Source organism: Protopterus annectens, chromosome 12.part0, assembly GCF_019279795.1.
Source record: "Protopterus annectens isolate FY-2018-M chromosome 12.part0, PAN1.0, whole genome shotgun sequence".
Lineage (NCBI taxonomy): Eukaryota > Metazoa > Chordata > Ceratodontiformes > Protopteridae > Protopterus > Protopterus annectens.
In genome coordinates, this window is record NC_056746.1 from 1,028,463,398 (window position 1) to 1,028,491,283 (window position 27,886).

General features: G+C 37.1%; 1 protein-coding gene across 1 annotated transcript in view; it reads right to left on the reverse strand.

Annotated features, from left to right (window-relative positions):
* LOC122816948 (formin-like protein 13) overlaps window positions 1–27,886 on the reverse strand; it is a 1,087,038-nt gene that overhangs the window by 404,816 nt on the left and 654,336 nt on the right. The window contains exon 8 of the mRNA XM_044090042.1: window positions 12,909–13,071. Coding sequence (XP_043945977.1) covers window positions 12,909–13,071 — 163 coding nt within the window. The remainder of the gene's footprint in view (window positions 1–12,908; window positions 13,072–27,886) is intronic.

The window sequence follows — 27,886 nt, forward strand, 5'->3', positions numbered from 1 at the left end:
TGCTTAAGGTGTAGTGTGGGTGCTAACCTTCTCCTCTTGATTGTCTAGCACAGTCTTGGCTGGAGAGAGCTTTGCTTCCAGTTTGGCTACGTAAGTGCATCTCTCACAGGTTGTAGTGCTGGGTCATAGGAGGAGAGGGTTCCATACATTTGATCGAATTACACTTAGTTGAAAATTATTCTGGGCATTTCAATTCACTGAACGCTCACTTGACTGAAAGCTCAATATATGGATTCCATACATTTGGTCGAATTACACTTAGTCGAAAATGATTCCGGGCATTTCAATTCACTGAACACTCATTTGACTGAAAGCTCACTTAGCCGAAGTTCATTTGGTTGAAAATGGAATATAACCCCTGCCCCATTGCAGTGCAACCCGGGAGCGAAAATATTAAATAAGGGGGGTGGGAGGCGTAGCCCCCCACATTATGCCAATAGTTTTTACTAAAGATATATATATATCAATGCATTTCTAATGGATATACCTTCTTATAATAGTGAATACATTAAAATTATGTGGAGGGCAACACCCCTTTGTGGGGGGCTGTGCCCCCCCCCCCCCTTATTTAATATTCTGACTCCTGGGTTGCACTACAGTGGGGCAGAGGCTATATTCCATTTTCGACCAAATGAACTTCGACCAAGTGAGTTTCAGTCAAGTGAGCTTTCAGTGAAGTGCAATGCTTGGTATCATTTTTGACTAAGTGTAATTTGACCAAATGTATCGAATCCATAGATATATATATATATATATATATATATATATATATATATATATATATATGATAGATATGTATATCTATATCTATCTCTTACACACACACACACACACACACACACACACACACACACACACACACACACACACACACACACACAGATAGATATATAGATAGACAGATAGACAGCTATAGATATATAGCTCTATATATATATATATATATATATATATATATATATATATATATATATATATATAGTTCCCTATCAGAAGCCTGAAACACTATAAGCCTGAAAATCAAAATCCTGAAAACTAAAGCCTGAAAATTCAAAATCCCGAAAGCCCAAAATCCTGAAACTCAAAATCCTGAAAACACAAAATGGACATACTGACGTCATTGTGGCTTTGCTATTGTTAGCCCTGTGGTGTTAGGTCATGCGTTGGGTTCAGGTAAGTGTGCGGTTGGTTTTATGTTATGGTTAGGGGCGGTTTAAGTGAGTTAGGTTTAGGGTGCAGGTTAGGCATGTATGCAATAGTGACAAATATTGGGGTTAGGCGGTTTAAGTGAGTTAGGGTTAGGCGGTCAGGTGAGTGTGCGATAGTGACGGACCTTAGGGTTAGGGTTAGGGTCAGGGTCAGTTGGTAGATATTAGTGTCTTTATAGTGACATATTAGCATTATTTGTGTTTTCAGGATTTTGAGTTTCAGGATTTTGGGTTTTCTGGATTTTGAATTTTCAGGCTTTAGTTTTCAGGATTTTGATTTTCAGGCTTATAGTGTTTCAGGCTTCTGATAGGGAACCATATATAAATATACACACACACACACACACACACACACACACACACACACACACACACACACACACACACATACATATGTGGTGTGTGTTTGTGTGTGTGTGTGTGTGTGTGTGTGTGTGTGTGTGCCATAGTTAAGACTCACTAGGCCAAGGATATGGAAGGTGGGCGGGGCTATTAAAGAGCATGATCCCACTCCAATAGTTATACCAATAGGTCTATCATTATGGTAATCATAGAAATTTTGTACCTTCTTAGACTCATAGGCATATACTAGGCTAGCTATTCAATCCAACCTAATTCTGTTTTTGTATATCATGGGCATTTATTAGGAGTGGGTATGTCAGTTATAAATTTTCTAGGTTATGTGTGTGGGGGATTATGTTAGTTCGGGCATTACTGTCTGCCTTTGTCTACAAAGATATGCAGGCCAGACCCTGTGTAAATTTTTGATTTTCCATCCATTGGTCAAGTTTATGTTTAAGTTGTGTTAGGGATGGACTTTGCTTCACATGAATGGGGATCTTGTTCCAGAACATGGGGATACTCTAAGACACATATCTGTTTTACCAACATGTCTTATTTATGTCTCAAACAAAATTTAAGTCCTTGGATCTAGTGGTTCTGATGCTGTTCATTTTGCAGATGTGCAAAAGGTCCACCAGTGCTGCATCTTAGGATGCCTTGTATGCTAGGCATACATCTCCTCTCACAACTTGTAGGAGACAGAGTATATAAATAGGGCTTTAAGGTGATTCATATACAGCACTGTGTTTATATCCTGGTAAAGAACATTTGCAGGTATTCCAACTGTTACATATGTCTGGTCAGATACATGATGAAGGGGGCATATCCCACTGATGGATCTGATAAGGGCTGAATAAAGTGGCATTATGACTCCTTTGAACCTGGATGCCATGCCCTTATTTATAAGTTGAGCAACATTGAGAGATTTTCTAACTTTCTTGGCCACATGTTGGTCACAGATCAGATTATTGCCTACATTTGTTTTCAGATCCCTAATTACCAGGTCAGCTTTTATGGGTGTCTTATTGATGGAGTAATTAGTTTAAGTGGAAGTTTTCCCAAAGGCATTATAATGCATTTCTAAGCATTTAGTTTTAGTCTGTGACTTTGGCACCAGTCGTTTACCTGTGTTAGGCCATCTTGTAAGATAATAGTGTCATGGGGGAATCTACGATAGCTCCTAATTTGTTAACATCTGTAAAATTGGTCAGCCAAAGGCACTTGACATTAGCTTTTGTCTCTGAAAAGCAGACACCAAACAGGCGTGATTCCAGCAAGGAGGCCTGAGGTATCCCACTGATGGCTTGTCTCTCAGTGGAAGTGGTATCATCAGTCCTGACTTTCTGTGTCCTGTCTGTGAGTCAGCTGGCAATCCAGCAAGTTATTTAGGAGTTTATGCCCAGTTTGGTGAGTTTGTCAACTATACCCGAGTATGGCATTGCATCGAAAATATTAGCAAGGGCCAAGTAGGCAGTAGGCACCATTTTCCCCTCATCCCTTGCCTTGGTGACCTTCTCAAAGAAGTCCAGCAGGTTTAGTAGGCACAACCTTCCCTTGACAAAGCCAAATTGGGTTGAGTCTAGTGTCTGAAGGTTTCCTATGCCTTGTTTGATCATTTCCATGATAAATTGTTACATGTCTTTGCATATTAGACTAGTAAGATTAATAGGACTTTAGTTTCTGGGGTCAGTTGATGGTCCATCCTTGTGATGTGGGATGACCATTACAATCCTCCATTCTTGTTGTACAAAGCCTGTTTTGAGGCTATAGTTGAAAAGTGGCTCAACTGGTCCTAATATATTCTGTTTCAAGCTATTTAGAAGGTATTCTGGGATATTGTCAGGGCCTATTGATGCTGTGTTTTTGACCTTAGCAAGCACCGCTAAGATCTGCGCCTTGTTAATAGTTGGGGGGTGATAGATATTTCATGGGGGGAGGCAGGGGAGGGAGTGGAAGGGGGTGAAGTCTGAGCTGAATATGTCAGCCAGGAACTTAACTATGTTGCTGTGTTCATTGAAGGTAATACCACTGACCACCAGTTTGGCAAACTAATGTGTGCCACCTTTGAGGTTTCAGACATAGTTATAGAAGGCCTTCTAGTTGTCTTTAGCCTATGAGGCTATCTTGACCTCATAATTGAAATTGTTGGCCTTAATTAGTCCTTTTAGTTTCCTGTTTAGTTTAATTAGAGAGTTTCTGTCATTATGGGAGTTGCTGTTCTTGATTTTAGCCATTACATTTTTCCTTTTGTTATACACCCTATTAAGGTTAGGATTCTACCACTGTGGTTTGTTTTTAGATTTTGTTTTGAGCTTACTTAGGTCATAGCCTGTATACAGCCATTTACATGGCTGCACAGGGTCTCTGTGAACAACTCCACATAGACTGATGTGAGCTCAGGGTTGAGAGAGGTATTGAATTCTGACAATGCTTAATAAGATGTAGTTTGCTTTGGAATAGTTCCTAACTGTTACTGGGTCTTCTTGAGCTACTGACTTGATTTTTATTTTGTCTGACCTCACCAGTGAAGAAGTGACACTTGTAGGGGGGATGGGGGGTGCAACACTCTCCCATATTGATAAGTGCCATTTCTAGTATATTTGAACTTCTGGTGGGTGTGCATACTATCTGGTCAAGGGTATTTGTGTTAATAAAGTTCAGGAATTGTTGTACCTGTGAGTATGAGGCACTGTATGTTTCACAGTCTATAGAAAGGTAGTTAAAGTCTCTCATGAACAGGGCATTTGGTTTAATGGTGAGTGTCTCCACTAGGTATAGGGCATAAAGGGTGGTATATAGCTTGCTGGGATATCATATAGGACTTTGCCTATGGTGATGTGCATATTGATACATTGCAGGGCATCATTCTAGTTAACTAACATAGAATTAGGTTTGTTGTTAATATAGACTGAGAACCTTTTGTCCTTGTCTGTGCAGCTGATGGTCTAAATTTGTGGAAGGCACTTAAGCCTTGCACTGCAGGAGTACTTTCTGCGGATTTAAACCATGTCTCAGTATTGGCACAGATGTCTTTATTCTCCAGGGCGAGCAGAGCTTGTGTGATATGGATTTTCTTGTTTAGACTCGTAGCATTGAGCAGTAACACCTTTAGGTTTCTTTGGGTTTTATTTGCTATGTCATTATGTTTGTTAATTTGGTATTGACTAAAAAGAGCTCTAAGGGAGTGGATAAAAGTGTTACCAATATTCAAAAGCCGACTGGAGACAGGTACAGACCATCCTTTGCAAAGTAACATTGTCTGTTAACCATGTCCTCCCGTGCTGGCAAATATTGAATTCTCATGGAAGGACACCAAAAACTAATCCAATTATTGAAATCAATCATTTTTTGTTCATACTGTGGCATCATCCTTGGTGAAGGTAGAATGCTGCTCAATGAAAGGCACATACCTTTTTGCAACACATACTCAGAGAGATCAACCGTGTTTCTATCTCTCTCCTCATATAGTCCATGGAAGTACATCACAGGTCACTATCACCCACATGGGCTATGATACAATCATACTGATTCCTGTGGTGTAATGACTTCAGTGCATGCATAACATGGCAGATCCTGGCTCCAGGTAAACATCTCAGGTCATCATCGCCCACATGGACTATGATACAATCATACTGGTGCCTGTGGTGTAATGACTTTAGTGCATGCATAACTTGGCAGATCTTGGCTCCAGATAAACATCACAGGTCATTATCGCCCACATGGACTATGATACAATCATACTGATTCCTGTGGTGTAATGACTTCAGTGCATGCATAACATGGCAGATCCTGGCTCCAGGTAAACATCTCAGGTCATCATCGCCCACATGGACTATGATACAATCATACTGGTTCATGTGGTGTAATGACTTTAGTGCATGCATAACTTGGCAGATCCTGACTCTAGATAAACAAATAACCATTCTCTTCACTTTGTTCAGTCTGGTGAATCAGGCATCTGTGTGAGTCATACAGTGGAGTCCCTATGACAAGAGTCCTGGGTAATGCGGTGGCTTGCCTTATGGGCTTTGCTTTTGGGGATTCACTGGGTGTAGGCATATGTATGGTGTTTGATGTTGCTTTTGGTGAGTGCTTTAGAGATTGTTGGGGATCGGCACTGCTGTTTATAGGCTTAGGAGGTCTAGTGGTTCCCCTCACTCCCCACTTCGCATGCTAGTTTAAATACCATTAACCAAACTAAGAAAAAAACAAGACTGGAACAATCAAATCTTCCACAGAACTGTTCCTTTTAACATACACCAGAACTGCACATTAAGAATACAATGCCTTACTGCCTCCGTTATTGCCTCACAGAGTTAATCACAAAACTAAACATATTCTTATACACACACCACTAAACAACATAATACCAACAAATCACATCTTTCACAACATCTTTTTATAATTTATAAAAATAACAAAATAATAAAAAATGAATGCCTTACCCCATAACTATTTTTTACGATACTTAACTTTTTACATAACTATGCCATTCGCTTAAATTATATAAAGAATATAACAAAATTATTATATGAATACGACATGTTAAAATTATAAAAAATGTAAAAAAAAAAATATAAAAAAAAAAAAATGCTTAAAATATAGATAGATAAAAAAAAATTAAAAGCAAAAAACGTTAAAAACTAAAAAATGTATATAAAAAAATACCATTTAAATATATTTTGCAAAAATTAATAAAATCAAAAAAAACATTACTATGTACAAACATTACTAAAACACATAATAAATAAAAATTCTAAAAAATAAGAACATAATGATATAATATGTTTGTTACAAAATATAATATATAAAATTAAAATTAAATATATAACAAATTTTATAATCTAATATTTATCTGATATGTGTACACGGGTCTTTACTTAAAATTAATATACATAATTAAAATGTATCTACATATTGATTGAAGCAACTATAAAGTTTATATAATATATGATTTACTTTTAAATAACTTACAATAGATATATGTTCATTTAATCCGGTTTTAACCTTAATATTCACCTTAACTCTTTTAGGCATTTCTAATGTCTTCAAATCTTCATTAATGTTCTCATTTATTTCTTTTTATCTTGATAAAATAAAAATAAACAAAATAAAAAAACTTAATTACTACACTGTTATGTTTAGTGTACAATTTCCTTCCTATTAACATCTCTTTTTTAATGCTCAATAAATTCTCAATTCTTCTTTTGTTTTTTTTTTTCCTAGTTTGCGAATGAAAATGACATGACATGTATGTGGCTAGATATACAACTAATTTAATTACTTAAACTTTTTTACATTGTTTTTAAGTAGTGTAAATCCAGCACCAAGTATGATATATCATATTCATCAAATCATTAAAATATCATAAATAAGTTCAAAACATTCTGGAACTCTTATCTTGAATTGACTTTATCAATAGTGAAATAGTTCCTTCCTCTTAAAAACCTTATCTTATCATTCCCCTTCTATATACTATTAAATATCTTGTTATTATCAAAATAAAAACATAACATTCTTCTTTAATACTTTTCGTGAAAGATTTTGATTATTTCACTAAGGGAAGTAAAAGCCTTTCACACCTAAATTTTAAAACTTTAAAATATTATTAAATTTACTATAGTCTTTGTTGTATCAATTCAATTTTGGCTTAAAACTTTCTTTCCTTTTGTCTTTCTTACTTTTTTGCCCCATTACAACTAGTTTTTTTTTATCTAATTGTTCTGACAGCTTTTATTTTTTTATTTTTACTATATTATTTTTTTCTAAATTATTCTTTATTAAAGATAATTTCTCTTTTTTATTAAATTTTTTTTTGTTTTTTTTTTGAAAGTAGAGGGTGACAGCTATCAAAATTTTCTGTGCTGTTTTTAAGGAATATCATAGAATATTAGTTTCAATAATTTTATAATTTACAAAATTTTATCTATCACAATTCATATCTTAAATTTAAAATGTTTTTTTAGTAAATTTTAAAAAAAAATCCTATCTTTTCAAGGAATCCAAAAATCAAAAATTTGCATTCCTTCAAAACATAAAAAAAATTAAATATATTTAAATATAATTAAAATAAAATTCAATTTTTTGCTTTTAAACATTTTTTTAAATCATGTTTTTCTCATACCCATAGCTAAAACAAAGATTGCAATACATTGCCCCCATTGCATTCATCCACTCATATGGATAAAATTCCTTTTCCATGAAAAAAAAAAACGAAAATTCCGTTTTTTCAATAAGTTAACCAGAAGTTTTCTTTTAACTATGTGAAACTCTAAAAACACATCCAAACTATTCAAAAAAATCTCTAAACCCTCTAATAAATGAATATATATGAATATATATTTCTTCAATTGTTGCTTATCATCTTCTAAGCTAAACTTAATTCTAAATTTAAATTTTTAGAGACCTTTAAATAAATGTACTAATACTAGCTACTATTTCTTTTGTTTTTACTTATACATAACAGCTATAGCCTCCATTTTAGATGTTTTTGTATTTTTGATCCATTAAAAGGGGTTGTTTCTGTAAACATTTTGAAGGTCATATATATTAATACAGGATGCCAAATTGATGGGTGGTCATATTCTCAATTAGAACAACTCTCATTGCAATCCTTCAAATAAATCCTTCCTCACTTCAATATGTCTAATTACTAAATCACTATAGTGTCTGCCTCTTTTATGTGGTCCACTTTCTCCTCCTTTTCCTATTGGTCCCTTTCACTTAAGTCAATAGCACCACTTTATCCAAATTAGTCATCCTTATCCTCATTCCCCTTCCCTTTATTCAGTTTTATGATCATCATTTGAGCATTACTCATTGAGGGAAAAGAGGCCTTTCCTTCTAAGTTTTTAAATTATCCTTACATAGATTGTTTCTTTTAAGGTTTCATTTTCTGCATTTTGGAATAAATTTCAAATAAAGTGGACATTAGGGTTTGTTAGGTGGAATAATTTTTTAAGTCCTTATCTTTGCATTGTTTGTTGTGTAATTTATCTATCTACATTCTTGTTTCACCCATAAATGATAAGTAATTTAAACATTTCCAATTGAACATTCTTCACTAAAAATACCCCCAGTCATGAAAACCTTCGAAGGTAACCAAATTTTTTAAAAAAGTAAAAACTTGAACCTAATTTAAGAAACTACCTTATTTAATTTCTTCATTCACCATACCTTCTTTGCTCACAACACATTTAAAATTTTTCTCACACCTGAACTAAATTTGATTCACTTTGTTTCTTTCCTTGTCTGTTGTGGATGTCTGAATATACTCCTGTTCACATAATTATCCTTATGTTCATCCAATGATATTATCATTCTTGTTCATTCATAAAGTCTTAACATTGTATATAAAAGATATTCCAATCATTCTTCATCATTTATTTCATCCTCTGTAGTTAACATCATAACTTAACTTGTTACTATTATATACTAATTACATTAGGGTTAACTATTGTGGCAAATCCTCTTGTTGTTCATTCAATACTGTAATACTTGTATCTATCTGTATATCTGCCTCCATTGTACTGCTGATTGTAATACTGATTCTGTCCGCCTTCTTTCGTTCTCCTGATTCATGAAGCATTTCATTCTAAACTTCTCTGAAAACACTTAAAAATTCATTCTAATTCATCATATCATGTCACATCACTATTTCTTTGATCATGCTGTTGTTATTACGTCATTATGTTGTGTTGTTGTTACATTCTAGAATTAACCTTAAAATTTTGAAAATCCTTAAAATGTGTGCATTGTTACTTCTCAAATCCTTATCATCACGCTTGAGCTTTATTTTATTTTTACTATCTTTTTTTTGCTTACATTTTTTTTATATTTTCATTTCATTACAATTTCTTTCTATTTCATTTATTAAAATTGTCAATTATTTCTTTATCTTTATTAATCTCTAATTGTTTAACTTAATAAACTTTGTTAATTAATGTCATCATTGTTCTTAATAATTATTAATTAGTATTGCATACATATTATCAAAAAAATTGAGTTCTTGTAATATTGTGAAACTGTCAGAAAATTCAATGGTACCTTGAACTCTGATGGATCTGGAGCATTGTCCATCTTGTTTGATGGTTAAAAACACAAGCTCATCATCCATTGCTTTTGTCTTATATTTCTTTATTCTTTCAAAGCTTCCATCTGCTTATCAAACTTTGAGTACCTTGTTAGTTCGATCGTTTGAAAAATTTGGTTACCACAAGCAAGTTTTTTACTAGCAGAAATTTTTTTTTCTTCTTTTTTCCCTAATCCATTCCTAGCGTTTGGCGATGAATCGATGAAGTGGAACTAACCTGGCCATCACTGGTTTCCCCTACCCGATCTCACTGGGATCTCCCCCAGGATCTCTAGCTCCATAGCTTAGCTCCTGGGTTGCCTAGAGTGCGTACAGTGTAGAGTAGCTGTCGATCTGAATCTCTGAAATCTCTGAAAGTTTTATATTGCTATTTTCTTCTTCTTTTTTGTGTTGCACCACCACCACCTTAGTTTCCCTTTTAAGGCAAGCAGTACAGTATTTTAGTAGCAATTGCTTATAGAAATGACTGTATGTATAATAAAATAACTTTACTAGTTTTTTTCTTAACTTAAGAAGTAAGCGGGAGGCAGTGGGTGGTGGCTTCTCTCAGTTGTGTTTGTGTTAATAAAATAAACTGTTCTGTGGAGGATCAGTCCATGTTTTGCTCTTGTTTTAAATACCATTAAGTCACAAGTATAGTATCCCTGATGGCTGTTTTTACTCCTAACACCTGATATCCTTATTAGTTCAGCTGCCATTACAGTACACGTGTGTTGTTCCTAGTGGCTAGTGGTCTTCCGGATCCTTTTACTACTTTAAGTGCCGGTTGATGAACACAGCCTTTTGGCCATTTTCAATACTGTAACATGGTAGGGCAGGCCATGCTAATATACACATCTAAGTGATTTAATGAATCTCTTCCCCTGTAGATACCTTCTTGGAGGTGGCTCTGGAAGAAGGGAGTATATGGCTAATTAGCATATGACCCTCCCCTTGACTACCTCTTTAGCACACAGCATGGCTGCAGAGCCATCTCTATATGGTTCTGCATGTCTTCATGCTAAAACACCATGCCACATTATGTGATGGCTGTTTCTAAATTCAAAAATGTTACAGCAACATGTACAAGTGGTGCACACAGCACATTTATCTAATTAATTCCCCTTACAGAAGTAACAGATGCAAGTTCTAGAAATTTTTTGCAAAAATGTAAATCTCTCTTTCCTGTGCATCAGCATAGAAGAGAAAATTCTTAATAAATCTCATACCTGGAGAGAACAAGAGAATTGCCAAAGCAAATGATACCTATTTTGTGATGGAATTCCTTTCACACTAGGTCAATAGAGGAAACCACATTCATTGACTTCTTATTTCACAATCAACACAACAGAAAATGATACAGTGAAAAGCTTCCCTTACTAGATGGAGAAAAGGAGAAAGCTAAGCTCAGCACCATCAAAGCATTCATAAATCAAATGTTCAATTTCCAAAGGCAGAGATGGCCAACAACTCTCACAGACAATAAATAACAATTGAAGAAGTGTAAAGATTATGGAGTAGAATAAACTACATTATTCATGAGAAACTTCTTTGTGTGTGTGTGTGTGTGTGTGTGTGTGTGTGTGTGTGTGTGTGTGTGTGTGTGTGTGTGCGTGCGTGCGCGTGCGTGTGTGTGTGTGTGTGTGTGTGTGTGTGTGTGTGTGTGTGTGTGTGTGTGCGTGCGTGTGCGCGTGCTTATAATACGATAGTTATTATGGAGGGCCTGGGCCCTAAACTATTATGCAATTTCTGACAGAAGAAAATTGAAATTTTGAGAAAATAAAGTCCTAATTATTGCTATCAGTTAGTAAAATAATTTAAAGAAGGCAACATTTGATGACAAAGCTACTTACTACTGGAAGAAAACGAATGTTAGAATAGAGCAATCTGGCACAATATAGATAATTTGAACACTTAATGTGGTCATGAAGATCTGGAGAGGGGGATAGATAAGAGAAAGAGAAATATGGGATACAGGGGATGGACTAAGCAGCATGTAAAAGTCTGCAGTGATAGATAATCCTAATGCCTACAATTTTAGTTCTTTGAGTTTTTGGAGGATGGTCTCACTCCTATCTGATATGAAATAAGGAAATTTGCATGCAATATCCTAAGAATCCATTTTTAATCTTTAATAATAACAACTTTATATGTGTTATTATTTTAATTTTGAGATACATTAGTAAGTACAATGAATACTCTCTGAAACTTTGAATGAGTAAAAAACTGAAACTAAATGGAAATTGAAAAATGGCATTAAACCTGTCAAAGTATAAAATAGTCAAGAGTAAATCATGTATGATACAAAACTGGAGCAGAGACATACCAACAGTATTAAATAAATCAAGTTTTTTTTTGTATTCTGTTCTAATCTTGAGATGAATATAAAAGTACTTTTATTGAAAATTAACTCATATTGAAAAAAAAATGAGTTAGTGCAACACTGCATTGCCTGTCATGTGACTCAAAGGGGAGGGTTGGCATTATGTTTAAAGTGTTAACCTCATAAAAGATACAGTGTTTGAGTCTGACCTCTGGTTAATGGGTAGGTGTAAGAGTCTGCAAACATATAGCATAATATGAACCTATACCTTTTACTGCAAGACTTAGAGAAATGTCTCTGTAACCTAACAGGTAGTACACCTTCCTATGGTATAAAAGGCTGTGGGTTCTACTTACACACCAGGTAGTTGAATTACTTTCCGCCTATAGGCTAATACTTGTGAATTTTTTTTCTCACAAGCCCCTGCTTATACTACCAACAGTATCAGAATTTGTCAGAAATTTGAGATGCATGACTATGCTTAAAAGACTCCATCTGTCATTAGCTTAGTTCACACCTATGACACTACTTGTTGTAAAGCTAAACTTAAATTATTTGCATATCCCAACCACAAAGGTGTTATGAAAGCACTACACAAAAAATGTGGATTGCAATGTAAATCTTAGAAATAGTCAGTATTATCGTTTGCCTTGAACAATAACATATATTTCAACAACATGCCATGCAGATCCCTGCTGCTGCTATAGGAACGTAGGAACTCAGAAAGACAAAAGGTGGACTGAAGAGGCAGTAATACAGTCAAGTCTCAAGCAATAAAAAAAAATAAAGATAAAAGCATAATGAATTAAGCAATGGAAACAGATAAAACATGACATCAAAATACTTTCACTACATGCACAATTCTGACTTCCATTTTGGTTTAAGAATGATTTCATATATTGATTTTGCATTATAAGATTGCTGTATATTAAATATCTTCAGTACTAAAGCTGTAAAAACTTACTAAAATTATGTGCAATTTTTGAGTTTAGCAAGATTTGTGTGTTTCCTGAAGAATCACTGCCAGTCTGAAGGCCTGTTTCCTGAATACCAAACTGGTCAAGAAGTCGGGAAGACTCAATTTGCAGTCTGTCTGAGTCACACTGCTCCCAAAATGATTTGTGAATCTGAAATAAATAAGATTCAACAAAGTAAAACAGTTTTAATTACATGCATTCCAGTCCTGTGAAGCCAAATTCTATTTCTTTGACTTCACCCTGAAGAAAGTGAACACATTATGGCTTTTCTCATTTTACCTCCAGATTTCCCACCTGCTCATTTCTTGCCATGGTAGGTTTAACCAATGCTGCTTTGTCAAAATTAAAAGGGTCATTACTGCCTCACCACTAACTCTCCTCCAAGAATCCAGTTACCCTGCATCTTCTCCTCCTTTTCTATTTATTTGTTTAGAAATAAAAGAATTTCAAAACTTAGCAGTGCCCTTCCTCCCCACCAAGATGTATGCATGTATATGTATATGTATATGATTAGGCATATATATAAGTGAAAAATAAAAAGGTCACAGAGACAAACCAATAAGTAAAAACTACAAGAAAAACCTAGTCAAGCTAGAGTTTTCACTGTGTGATACCTTAAACCTCCTGTAATAGAGGCTCATGGGATATATATATATATATATATATATATATATATATATATATATATATATATATATATATATATATATCTAGGACATCAAGTGATTCAGATATATGGCTTCTGAATGCCCATGATTTTTTGCTTTTTCTTTTTAATTCTTTGGGAATGCATTCAGATCAATACTAACTGTGGGCATGCATGTTTTGGCCTACTTATGACCACATCAGCACATCAAAAGTGGACTGTTTGATTATGTTTCAGAAACACAGGGTCTTTACACCCAGCTGATATCCATAACCATTAAGGTGTCTGCAAAATATCCCAGCTAACATACAAAACCAAAAAAGTAAAAAGATCACAGACAAACCAATTAGTAAAAACTACAAAAAAACCTAGCCAAGCTAAACCTGGCTAGGTTTTTCTTGTAGTTTTTACTAAACTTGGCAAAGATTCAATTAAACAAGAAAACGAGGGGTCTAATAAGGTCCAACAAGGCTAGTTTTGAGGTCAGGATAGCCCTCCAGGCTAAGGTCAATCATGGGGCCTTCTTGACCTATGTCAGGGGCCTTAAAGTTAATAATCAGCAGTGTGCAGGACTGGGGGTAAAGGGCACAACCTTCACTTACCCGGGTGACATAACAAATATACTGTCTGACCATTTTAGCTCTAACTTCACCCTCACTTCCTTCCTACCCCTGGTGAAATCCCTTCTAGCGTACCCTCCAACTGTAAACAGGGAGCGGGTTCTGGAGGTACTTGCTAAGGCCAAAAACACTGCCTCAGTGGACCCTAATGATACCCCCAGTTGCCTCCTAAATAAACTAAAACATGACCTAGCAGGACCACTTGTGGAACTCTTCAACTACAGCCTCAGAAAAGATTATGTGTCAGGTGAATCGAGGGCCACAATGGTCATCCCTCTTCATAAGGATGGACCATCAGCTGACTCCAGGAACTACAGACCCATCAGTCTGGCAGTAATTTGCAAAGCCATGGAACAAATTATCATGGAAATGATCAGCAAGGACTTTAGTAACCTACAGAAACTTGACCCATCCCAGTTTGGCTTTGTTAAGGGAAGATCTTGCCTACTTAACCTGGTGAACTTCTTTGAGAGGGTCACCATGGCTATGGATGAGTGGAAAAACAGCACATACCACCTACCTTGACATGGTCAAGGCATTTGATACAATACCCCACTCAGGTATTGCTGACAACACTCAGAACTAGGCATACATAACTCACCGGATTGCCAGCTAGCTCACAGATAGGACACAAGAAGTCATGGTCAGTGAAACCACCTCCACCAAGAGACCAGTCACCAGCAGAGTACCCTAGGGCTCTGTGTTTGGCCCACTCCTGTTAGGCATCTACTTCTTGGAATTCAAGGTTAATGTCAAAGGCCTCTGGCTCACCAAGTTCACAGATGACTGCAAATTGGGAGCTATCATAGATTAGCCCCACAACACCAACATCCTACAAGAGGGTCTAACACAAACAAATAACTGATTTAAAAGTCAGTGTAAAGAAATTCATCGTAGTTCCCTTTTGAGAAAGCATCCACTAATTACTTCATCAATAAAATACACCAAAGAGTTTACCTAATAATTTGGGATCTGGAAACATATGTAGACAGTAATCTAGCATTCAACTAACATGTAGCCAAGACAGTAAGAAAAATCATTCTATTTTGACCAACTCATTAGCAAGGGTATGGCATCCAGGTCCAAGCTAGTAACAGTACCATTTTACTCAGCCCTTATCAGCCCCATAACTGAGTACAGTGCCCACGTTGGCATGTACTTAACCAGGCACTTGCAACAGCTGGAAATCCCTGAAAGGTTCCTCATCAGGAGAATGCAGGGTATGAATACCCTGTCCTACACAGAACACCTTAAGATCCTATCTCTGTACTCAGTCTCCTACAGGTTTCTGAGAAGTGATCTATGCCTAGCATATAAGGCATTCTCAGATCCAGCTCTGTTAGAGCTCTTGCACATCCACAAGACAAACAGAACCAGAATCACTAGATCCATGGACCTGAACTTTGTGACATAAATAGAACCTGCTGCAGGGCTCAATATGAGTCTCAAAGAATCCCTGCACTACAGAATAAGCTCCCCTTCTACCTGAAGCAGGGCTCATCCTTGACTCTATTCAAAAGAAACCTTGATCATTGGATGGAAAATTGCAAATTCACCTCAAGTCTGGTTCCCACATCTCTGATGGACAGAAGTTGACAGTACGTAAATTAATCCACAACTAACATATTCATCCCAAACAACCCATAGCTACCATTTTACTAACATATCCCACTATATATGCATCCAAGGAACTCTGACAAAACTGGATTGGCCTGCAAAGCTAGGCTTGTAAAGACCCTGGTGGTCTTTAGCCTAGTACGAATATATGAAACTATGAACCTACAAAATGTTTTCTAAGACAAACTGCCTACTCCTAAATGGTATATTGGCAAGCTTTAAATCCCCAACAAAGACAGTTAACTCAACGGAATACATGGACATGTGCACCACCACACTATACCTGAATATAAACAGCTGCATAAACACAATAGTATAGTGTAGAAACAAGTGCAGCACAAACCTAAGAAACAACCCCCTTGGTAGAACCATACTACAAACAAGCTTTACAATAAAATGAAGATAATTATGACCAAAAGTAAGAAGAGTAGTTTACAAAATGACAGCGCCTTGATCAATAAAATAAACAAAGAACTCAGAAGCTTAATAAAATCTATTGAAGCCAAATTTGAGGTTAAAACAGCCAGCCAAGCCTAAAGCAATTACAAAGCCTTTTGTTGGTTATGTTAGTAATCTTAGAAGCATAATGCAGCAATGTGGAGAGCAGATTGTGAACAATGTTACCTACACTGAAGCTAAATATATGGCTAACTTAATGGTTGATAAATTCACCTCAAACTTTACTCCATTCTCTCCTCCCTTTATCCCAAACCATATACCTGTAACCGACTCACCTCCATCTATGAAACAAGACAAAGTCCTGAAAGCACTATCAAAAGCTAAAAATACTGCATTAGATAGATTCTGACAATATTATCGGATGCATCTTAAATAGCATGAAGCATGATTTAGCCACTCACTTAACACTTTTAAACCTCAGCCTCCATACAGGTTTTGCACCAAACAAATGGAGGACAGCTACAGCTATTCTTCTGCATAATGGAGGACCTACCACAGGCCAAAGGAATTACAGGCCCATAAGTCTATCAGCCTCATGTATAAAGTCATGGAAAGACTCTTCATGAAACTAATGAAGAACATAAGGAACCTCCAAACATTGAATCCATCTCAGTTTGGAAGCAAGGGCAGGTCATGCTTACTTAACATGGTGAACTTCTAGGGAAATGTAAACAGCAAATAAACAACAAAAACCAAGACAGCTAAGACCATCAATTTAATTGTAAAGCATAAAAGACAAGCGCTTTCAGACAATTCCTTCATCAGATCAAAGAACAAAGTGTGTTTAACTGTTTTAAGTAACACTTGATCAATCACAGACTCAAAGCTGCACCACACCTCTTTCCTCTTTTTCAGAGCTCTTGCTTATAGCAAGTTAACCATTTCAGCGCCTGAGCTTGTGTTCTCTCAAAATGGGTTTTAAGGGAAGATATCCATTCAAACCTGGGGGGTTATCAGCTTGTAAATCTGCTATCCAATTGGCTTCTGCCACTTCTGTTCGATTGCGTATATCACCCCCTCTTTTATCTGGTTCACATAACTGTAGTACCATGAAAGTAAAGTTATGTTCAGGTTTATTTAACTTGTGCTGATATAAAGTGCTGGTATTTTTACTAAGTCTAATGTCACTTAGGTGCTGCAGTATGCAGTCTTTTAATCTTCTGTTTGTTTTACCCACATAAAACAAAGTACAGGATCCACATTTGGCAAGATATATCACATTGTAAGAGCAACAATCAGCCAAGATTTAGGTTGGTATCTTACCCCTGTAATTGGGTGTATGAACATGTTTTTAGATATTTCTTTACAAGCCTTGCATCGCCTGCAACAAAATGCCCTAACCCTTTCATTTGCAGGCAACTTTGTATTGAAGCTGGTAGTTGTTTTGTGTAAAGGTTGCTTAAAATTTTTGTTCCTTTTATACAAAAACTTATGAAAGTTTCCCACTAACAACCTAAGTTCATCACTGTTGGCTAAAATGTTCCAGTTATTTCTCACAATATTGCAGATGCCTTTTATATCACTGCTGTCTTTCAATGGCACTCTAACATTCAATTAACATAAGTTAACATCAGATAAAACAGGTACTTTTCCTTGCAGGCATTGCAAATCATGCTTCATGATTAGTGATAAGAATAGCTTTGTTCACCCCATAAATAAAAAGGAATACATATTTATGTTATATGCAGACTTCCATATGGAGAATGTGGTATATGTAGCGATGTGTCAGTCATGCCCCAGTTACTATGTAGGGAAACCTAATTGTAACTTGAAAATCAGAATACATCACTTGTACAGTATTAGACAGAAAGATGAACAAAATGCTCTGTATGTGCATACTTCTAAGAATCCAACACACACTTTTAAGTTCATGGTTATACAGGTTACTCATGTGAGTAGAAGGGGGGACATAGTGAGTGTCACTGAATGTAATGAACTACACTGGATTATAGAACTAGCAGTAAACCATCCTCCAGGGTTGAATATATGTATACCTTTAAGACCAGCCCTTAGGAAAAGGAGGGTAGTGAGATGATTGGTAGTTGCGTTTTTAAATGTATTTAAATAGATTCATAAAAGCTGTTTCATTGTCTGATGAAGGGTTATCCCAAAAGCGCTCACAGTTTTATCACTGTTTTGCCTGTTTTTATGGAATAAATGTTTGCAAGCCTGTCTGGACTCGACTGTTTTCTTGGATTACATTGTTTTTTTGGCAAGCAAGTCCTTAAGGAGAGGAAGAGAGAATTTTTATTTACTGTTTTGTTCCTTGGGCTCTTTTCTTTCCACATGGCTGAGCAAAAAAACAGGAGATACTGAACTTGGTTACCATCCTCACAAACTGCAACAGAACACAAGTAAGGATGTATTTAAATTTTATATGGCGTCAGGTCAGAATCCCTTCCCTAATATTGATTTAAACAATGAAGGAGTCTCCATTAATTCATGCTCTCTGAGTGAGAGAAATGACTATGAAACCTTTAACAATTTGTTAAGCTCTTTTGATAGCTTGGCAAGGTAACTGAAATGGTTACAATGGCAGAGGTTTCATATGGAGGCTTACTTGCAGTTTAAAATAGTACCAAGAGGTATGAGGGTACTATGTATGCCTGCGCAAGGAGAGATGTTTCCTGATTTACTTGCATGCTGGCAACAGATTAATGTAGAGACTAGCTATCGCTATATGCAGTTCTTGATAGAATATTTCTCTCCTGTTGAGCAGTTACTATGCAGTGATATAGAGAAAACACAAAAGCAAATGTAACAGTATACCACTGGGTTCCATTTAATATGCAGAAGCTGTTGACAGCATCAAACTGTTTGAAAATAATTTGCAGGCAACTAAAATCAAGAAAATCCACAGGGACTATCAGGATTTTCTTAAGGGACAAATCTTTACCTGGCCGAGGGAACCACAGGAAAGAACTGGTAATCTTCAGCACCCTCGGATGATGGAAGGGAGAAGGTCAACATCTATTCCAGGTCAGGAACAACGAAGTGAGGTGAATAATTCGGATGTGATGCCTACAGAGATTTTATCTTCTGTAGAAGCAAGAACAAGCATGGTGAATCAGTTGCAGGATGTGGAGCCAGTAAGCTCAGCCAGGAGCCAGGCCAAAAACTTTTAACCTGACAGAAATGGGAAAGGGGTTGAATTTTCCTACTTTCCCAGTACCAGTGCACAAGAAGAACGAACACCAGAGAGGCCGCTCCCAACAGAGGGAAGTAAAGAGACAGAAAATAGTGGATTGACTGTTATGGGTGACTATAATGTATTTAATTTATCCAATGTGGTATTAACCCCAGAAAAGTTACGAGTTTTGGGGAAAGGACTGTCTTTTATACTGAGCAGAGGCCAAAAAGTAAGTGATGTTATTTTAGATTTGCATATGTTTGGGCGCAATATAGCACTGAGGGAAATGTATGGCAATAATATGAATACACGTACAATATTAAAACATCCAAGTACATTTGTACCAATAATGCACCCAACAATACAAACTTTTTTAAGGAAATATGAATTTGAAATTAGAAATTATTTTGATAAATGTTATAGTAAATATGATAACTTGAATGCTTCTGAAAAGGAAGCACTAAATTATTTGATAGAAGATGAACGTATTGTAATTAAGTCAGTGGATAAGGGTGAGGGTGTTGTTGTTTTGAATACTGCAGCTTATACCTCAGCTTTGAATGATTTACTTAAAGATGCATAAACTTACTCAAGTATTTCTCCTATAATGATGAGAAATATAATTTGTAAACTGAGAGCAAAACTTAAGGGACAGGGATTGTTGGAACAAGATTTGTTAGATTTTTTTTTCATATTGAACATCCTGTGACACCAATATTTAAAGTGCTTCCAAAAATCCACAAAAATGTAATACCACTACCCATGAGACCGATAGTCTCAGATAGGGGGTGGATAACAGAACACTTATCCATATGGGTGGAAACTAAACTGAAAATAGTGATGTACTGTTACCCACAAATATTAAAAGACGCAAGACATTTTTTGAATATGATCGGATGTTGTAGAAAACAATACAGTGGCCAATGTATTAGTGGTCACTCTTGATGTCAATAACCTTTTTACTGTTATTAGTAATGACTATGGCGGTGTTAGCAATGACTATGGCTTAAATGCCATCAGGGAAGTACTAAACAAAGAAAGTATTTGATGGGAGATCAAACCAGTTAATTCTGGAAGTTCTACAACTCATACTATAGGCAAAGACAGGGTGTAGCCATGGGCACACCCTGTGCAAACTCATACGCCAACCTAGTATTGGTGTATTGGGAAGAAATGAATGTCCTTATTAATGACCAACGGTGGAGTGACCATTTACTGCATTATGTTCGATTTGTGGATAATGTTTATATTTTATGGCAACATAGTGAGAATGAACTGACAAGGTTTGTTAATCATCTAGAGACAACCACTGATTTTCTAAGGTTTACAGTAAAAAGTGATTTTAAATCTATAGACTTTTAGAATGTAAGAATAACCAGTGATGTAGAGACTGGCATGTCAACCTCTCTATATAAGAAAAATTGTTGGAGCAATCACTATCTAGAATTTTCAAGTATACACCCTAGACGTACTTTTAAAAACCTAGTAGTGGAGCAGGGTTTACGTACATCTAGACTATGTACAGAAGAAGCCAACTTTGAAAAAGAGCTGGAGAGTTTACAGAACCATAAGGTACAAAGGGACTATACAAGTAACCTGATGCAAGAGGGGTTAGAAGTAGTGAAAAGAGATAGAAAGGGAAAGGCTAGACCACGGTTTAAAGTTAATGAGACATAAAGCCATGAGAACAACATAATGACACAAAATAGTAACATAGAAAGAAGTAATAAAAATAGGCTTATGTTACAATGCAGCAACAATATTAATGGGGTCTGCGAAATAATTAAACAAAACTGGAAAATCTTGTTAAGTGAGGATACATCTGAAAGATATGTTGTGTAAAGAACCAGGAATGAGAAAGAAAAACAAAACTATGTTAACATCAGATAGAACAGGTACTTTTCCTTGCAGCCATTGCAAGACATGCTTCATGATTAGTGATAAGAAAAGCTTTGTTCACCCCATAAATAAAAAGGTATATATGTTTAAGTTATATGCAGACTGCCATACAGAGAATGTGGTATATATAGCGATTTGTCAGTCATGCCCCCAGTTACTATGTAGGGAAAACTAATTGTAAATTGAAAATCAGAATACAACATCATTTGTATAGCATTAGACAGAAAGATAAATGAAATGCTCTGTATGTACATACTTCTAAGAATCCAACACACACTTTTAAGTTCATGGTTATACAGGTTACTCATGTGAGTAGAAAGGGGGAGGGACATAGTGAATGTCACTGAATGTAATGAACTACACTGGATTATAGAACTAGCAGCAAACCATCCTCCAGTTTTGAATACATGTATACCTTTAAGACCAGCCCTTAAGAAAAGGAGGGCAGTGAGATGATTGGTGGTTGTGTTTTTAAATGTATTTAAATAGATTCATGAAAGTTGTTTCATTGTCTGATGAAGGGTTATCCCAAAAGCACTCACAGTTTTATCACTGTTTTGCCCATTTTTACGGAATAAAAGTTTGCAAGCCTGTTTGGAAGCGACTGTTTTCTTGGACTTACATTGTTTTTTTGGCAAGCGAGTTCTTAAGGAGAGGACGAGAGAATTTTTATTTACAACTTTTCTTTCATGGTACTACAATTATGTTCACTAGATTAAAGAAGGGGTGATATACGCAATTGAACAGAAGTGGCAGAAGCCCATTGGATAGCTGATTTGCAAGCTGATAAAACCCCAAGATTGAATGGATATCTTCCCCTAAAACCCATTTTGAGAGAACGCAAGCTGAAGATATCTTCCCCTAAAACCCATTTTGAGAGAATGCAAGCTCAGACACTGAAATGGTTAACTTGCTATAAGAAAGAACTCTGAAAAAGAGGAAAGATGTGTGGTGCAGCTTTGAGTCTGTGATTGGTCAAGTGTTACTTAAAACAGTTAAACACACTTTGTTGTTTGATCTGATGAAGGAATTGTCCGAAAATGCTTATCTTTTATGTTTTACAATTAAATTGATGGTTTTAGCTGTCTTGGTCCTTGTAGGTTTTTTGCTGCTTACATTTGTGATTTGTCTGAACCAAGGTGGACTTTTATCCTTTGTTTGCTCGGTCTTCTCCACACAACTTCTACGGAAATGTCAGCAAAGCAATGTATGAAGATAAAACAGCACAAACAACATATCTCAATCTATCCAAGGCTTTTGACATAATCTTCCACATGAGCACAAAAGAAAAGCTAAATGAAATGAGAACAAACCCCTATATCACCAACTGGATTACCAACTGGCTCACAAATATTACTTAAGAGATCAAAATTGGGGAATCTACATCCACAAAGAGGTCAAGCACCAGTGGAGTCCCCCAGAGTTGTGCTGGGATCACTCGTGTTTGGTATCTACTTCTCTGAAGTAAAAAAGAAAAGTAATACCAAAAGGCAATTTTTGACTAAGTTTGCAGGTGACTACAAGCTATAAGCAGTTACTAAATCCACAAATGCCTTTGGCATCCTACAGGAAATGTTGCCCTAAACAAATAACTGGTGTCAGAAACATGGGCTAAAATGAAATGCCAATAAATGCATTATCATATGCTTTGGGAAGTTGTCTACCCTGGGGAATTGCGACAATGACAATACATCCCTGAACATTGACCTAATTTGGGATTTGGGAAGTTATATATTACTGTAGGGTACAGAAACCTGGACAGTAAAGGCAGAGCAGATGAAAAAGCTAGAGGTGACAGAAATGAAGTGCCTGAGAAGGGTGGTAGCATGCACATTGAGGGACAGATGAAGAAATGAGGACATAAGAGCAGAAACCAAAGTAGCTCTAATTTCAGAAAAGATCAATGATAACAGATTACAGTGGTTTGGACACGTGCAGAAAAGGAGAAGACAATTAGTTGAAGAATATTTGGGACAGACAGGAAGAAGGTAAGAGGAAACAAGGATGTCCAGCAAAGTGGATTGATTATGTGAAAGAAGATCTGCAAAAAATCAGACAAGAGTGTTGAAGAAGGCAGAAGTTTGGCACTGAATTGAGAGAGAGATGGTGAGAGTTAACATGATATCCCAACCCCATGTAAAAAAAATGGGAACAGGGGGACTAATGATGATGATGATTTGGGAAGTGACCTAACTTTCAATCAGCATGGGTCCACTGTTATGAGAATGTCCTTCTATATTGTGCAGCTTATAAACCTAGAGATATTATTGTCCCTCTTTACTCAGCCAACATTAGGTCAATCATTGAGTATAATGTCCCCTTCGGAATGTATCTGTTCAGATGCATGCAACAACTTGAACACCCACTGACATACCTTAGTAAAAGGAAATAAGGCTTAAACAATATGGTCTTCATGGACCATATCATGCCCTGTCACTATACTCAGTATCCTACACAGTGCCCGAGGTGACCTGTGTCTGGCATATAAGGCATCCTCCAACCCAATACCGATTGACCTATTGCATGTTAGCAAGTCATATGGATCAGAAATACTCAGTCCAAGGATCTAAACCTCTTCTTCAGCATCAACAGAATGATTTCAGGGACAGGTGTATCTTGCAAAGGATATCACTACTCTGGAACATAATCCCCAAATCTTAGCACTGTTCATATTCCAGTGCAGCTTGGATCTTTGGATAGGTAATACCAAATTTACCCCTAGGACTTCCCCCTGTACTATAAATGGACAGAGGCAACTCCTAAAGGCTTTATTCCATGCAAGGGTCCCTTCAAATTATCTATGGTGTAATCACAGTTATTCACACTAGAGATAATTCATAATTATCAACTGTAATAGACTATATGTTAGCAGATAATATAATGCAGCTGTTCAGTGTCAAACATAGATAGTCAAATATTTTGGATGCAAACATGTTTTATTATAAAGTATTGATACATGGAATCTCTTAATATGGAGAAATTCACCTGTATACTCAGATGCAACTCCTTTTATATCTTAACTGTAGAAAAAAGAAAAAAATGACATTGTACAAAGTTCAAAGCTTTCTCCGCTTTTGATTACACATAAACACATGTTTTCAAGGCTGTAAGGAGTAACCAGATAACAAAATATGCATAGAGGAGGACACTTCTTATCTTTTATTGCTTTACTTTTGACAGGCTTATGTGTTCCTTTTCAGTAGATTTATCTCCTACAGAATGCATAACTTTCTTTCAAGGCTAAATGATTACAAGAAACATTTTCCATCTGTTTGCTAAGCTCTAATGAACTCTAACAAAGTCAGGCTGTTCTTTTTAGCTAATAAGTGAAATACATATATGAAACTGCTGCAGTAGTTTAAGCTAGCTGTGTATAAAACTATAAAACTATAAGCATTAATAGACATAAAATTAACATATCCATTTCACAGGCATGGGATGGGTAAGGACAATCTAACAACAAATGGGACAGGTTAATTCAAGAAGTAAAAGGAAATTAGCTGGGCTTAAAACAGCCCACAAGGGCAGCTACCCTACTACTTATCTATGCACCTATGAACCTAAGATATCAAGTTATGCACATTGCTTTGCTCCATTTATATCTAAAACTACATTTATTCCCTATACAAAAATGTTCCAATAAATGCCTTCCATATAATTACATAGTTTGAATGGCATTTTATCATTATAAACAAATGTGATGAAATAGCAAAATAATGTATAACTTAATTCATGAAGAGTGGCAGATACTTCAACATCTTCAGCAAAATACTCAGTCATTAAGCCTTTTGAGAAGTTTGACAGAATAATAATTCTGAATATTGACTAGTATGTCAATGTGTGCCTTTCACATCTGGAAGAGGTTGCAACTTATCCTAAAATTACAGAAATATTTTGAGGATTTTATGTCTGCTTATCTAATAACAAATTAAGATTGAAATTTGCTTACTAATTATATGACAACACTATTAATTATTTAGATTTTTCTTTTAAGAGTTAATTTTACTTAAACAAAATTACAGATAATATGTTTTTATGGTACCAGCTGCAATGTCATCTATCTAGTCTCCACCTTTAAAGAAAGGAAAGTTGTATACAATCTTACCATAACCAAAGATGTCCTCTTCCATGTTGCAGAATTCACTAGTGAGTTTATCCTTCTTCCCATCAGCTTGTCCGGCCAGGTTTCCAAACCTTTGCCAGTCCCCGATGGTGCGTCGGATGTCTGACTTGTTGGCAGGTATGTGGACCATAAATGTGATGTCTGCGAGCATCGGTCCTCAGAACCAAGAAGCCCCAGATGAAGCCAGTCCTGATGGCATAGCCTGTATAGGAGCTGAGGAGAGCAAGTGCAAGGAGAACAGGGGGATGGGGGGGGAGGGAAGGAATACTGCAACATGGAAGAGAAGGACATCTATGGTTATGGTAAGATTTTACACAACTTTCTTATGTCTTTCTATTCCAATGTTGCAGTATTCACTAGTGGGTGAGAACAAAAGCTCATTGCTGACTGGGAGGTGGTCTAGAATAGGATTCCAGGAACCCATGCAAGTTAGCCCTGGCAAATCCTGCTCTGGTCCTAGAGATGTGGTCCAGCTTATAGTTTTTGGTGAAGGTGTGCACAGAGGACCAGGTCGCTGCTTCCAGAATGGAGTTAGTATCCAGACCTTTAAAGAAGGCTCCATAGGAAGCCATGGCTCTTGTGGAATGGGCTCTGACATTGCCTGTTAGTGTCTTTCCATGCTGTGAGTAACAAAAGGAGATGGCCCTAGCAATCCAAGAAGAAATGGTTTGTTTCCCCACAGCTTTCCCCAGATCCCTGGGGTGGAAGGAAACAAACAACTGGTCTGATTTGCATATAGACTTGGTCTTATGCAAGAAGAAATTAAGTTGCCTGTGTACATCTAGGGAGTGAAGGACTCTCTCACTGTCTCCCTGAGGATTTGGAAAGAAGGCAGGCAGGTGAATAGCCTGATTTAGGGAAAGGTCATTGACCACTTTGGGGTTGAAAGAAGGATTAATCCTGAGGGTGACCCTTTCCATATGGACAACTAGGAAGGGTGAGGTAGCCATAAGGGCTTGGAGCTCTGAGACCCTCCTGGCTGATGGCAAAGCTATTAGCAGTACTATTTTCCAAGTGCAAAATTTCAAGTCAGCCTTACCAGCTGGTTCAAAGGGTGGCAGAGTGAGCTTTTCCAACACATAGTTAAGATGTCAGGGAGGAGGAGTCAGTCTTCTGGGGGGTCTTAAGAGTAAAACACCCTTTAGGAATAGATTGGCTGGAAGTCTTGAAGCTAGTGGAGGTTCCATAGGCAGGCAGTCAGAAATGGCAGACAGCTGTGCTTTTAAGGAGGAGTAAGACAAGCCTGCTTTCAGCAGTTCACACAGGTAAGACAGAATTAGAGGCAAGTTGCTGTCCAGCGGCTCTGTCTGTCTTTTGTGACACCAGATAGAAAACCTTCTCCATTTAGAGAGATAAGATTTCCTAGTATTTGGTTTCTTAGGCTCCTGCAGGACTAAGAGCATGTCCTCACTGTACAGGTGCCTGAAGGGAATCAGAATCCTATCAGCCACAGGGAGAGATGCAAGGATCTCCACTGTGGGTGAATCTGTGTCCCCTGGTGCTGTGTAAGTAGATCCACTGAGGCGGGTAACTTGTGGTGATTGCCCTTGGATAGATGAAGAAGTAGGTGGAACCAGTGCTGCCTTGGCCAATACGGGGTCACCAACAAGAGTTTTGGTGAGTCCTGTTGAATTTTCAGTAGGACTCTGGATCAGAGGGAAGGGGGGGCATATAGAAAACTCCCCTTCCAAGACATTAGGAAGACATCTGTTTGCAGAGCCTTCAGGTCATGAGTTCTGGAGCAATAGCTCTGGAGTTGCCTGTTTGTGGAGGAGGCGAACAGGTCTATCTGTGGATCAGATCTAGGAATACATCTCTTGACAGCATCCATTTCTGACTGTCTGAAGAGGTTCTGCTTAAGGAGTCTGCCTGACAATTGTGTTGGGATGGGATGTAGGCTGCCTGGAGGGAGACACCTGGGAGACAGCCAGATCTCATACATGTAGGCCTAGTCTGCAGAGGAGGTAGAACTTCATCCCTCCTAGCTTGTTCAGGTACCACATCACTGTGGTGTTGTCTGTGAAGATCTTCAGAATGCCTTGTCTGAGGAAAGGTTGAAAGGCCTGCAGGGCAAGAAGTATGTCTGACATTTCCTTGTTGTTGATGTGCCATTGTTTGTGTTTGTCTGTCCACAAACCTTGCACTGTTGTTGTGTCTAGCATTGCTCCCCAGCCCAGATCTGATGCGCCTGTGTGCATGATCTGAGAAGGGGAGAGCAACTGTAGGGGATGTCCCGGGTTTTGGGCATCCTGGGTCAGCCGCCACGTCAGCTCTTGATGGAGGCAGGGGAGGCGTGGGATCTTGAACTCTAGGGGGTGTGAGTGCTGGGTCCAAACCAAGTGAAGATATCATTGCATTTTCCTAATCTGTAACTTTGCCAGTGGTAGCATGGGAATAGTGGCTGCCATGTGGCCAAGAAGACTGAGGAATTCCCTCGCAGTCAGAGTGAGTGAAAGGAGGGCAAATTGAAG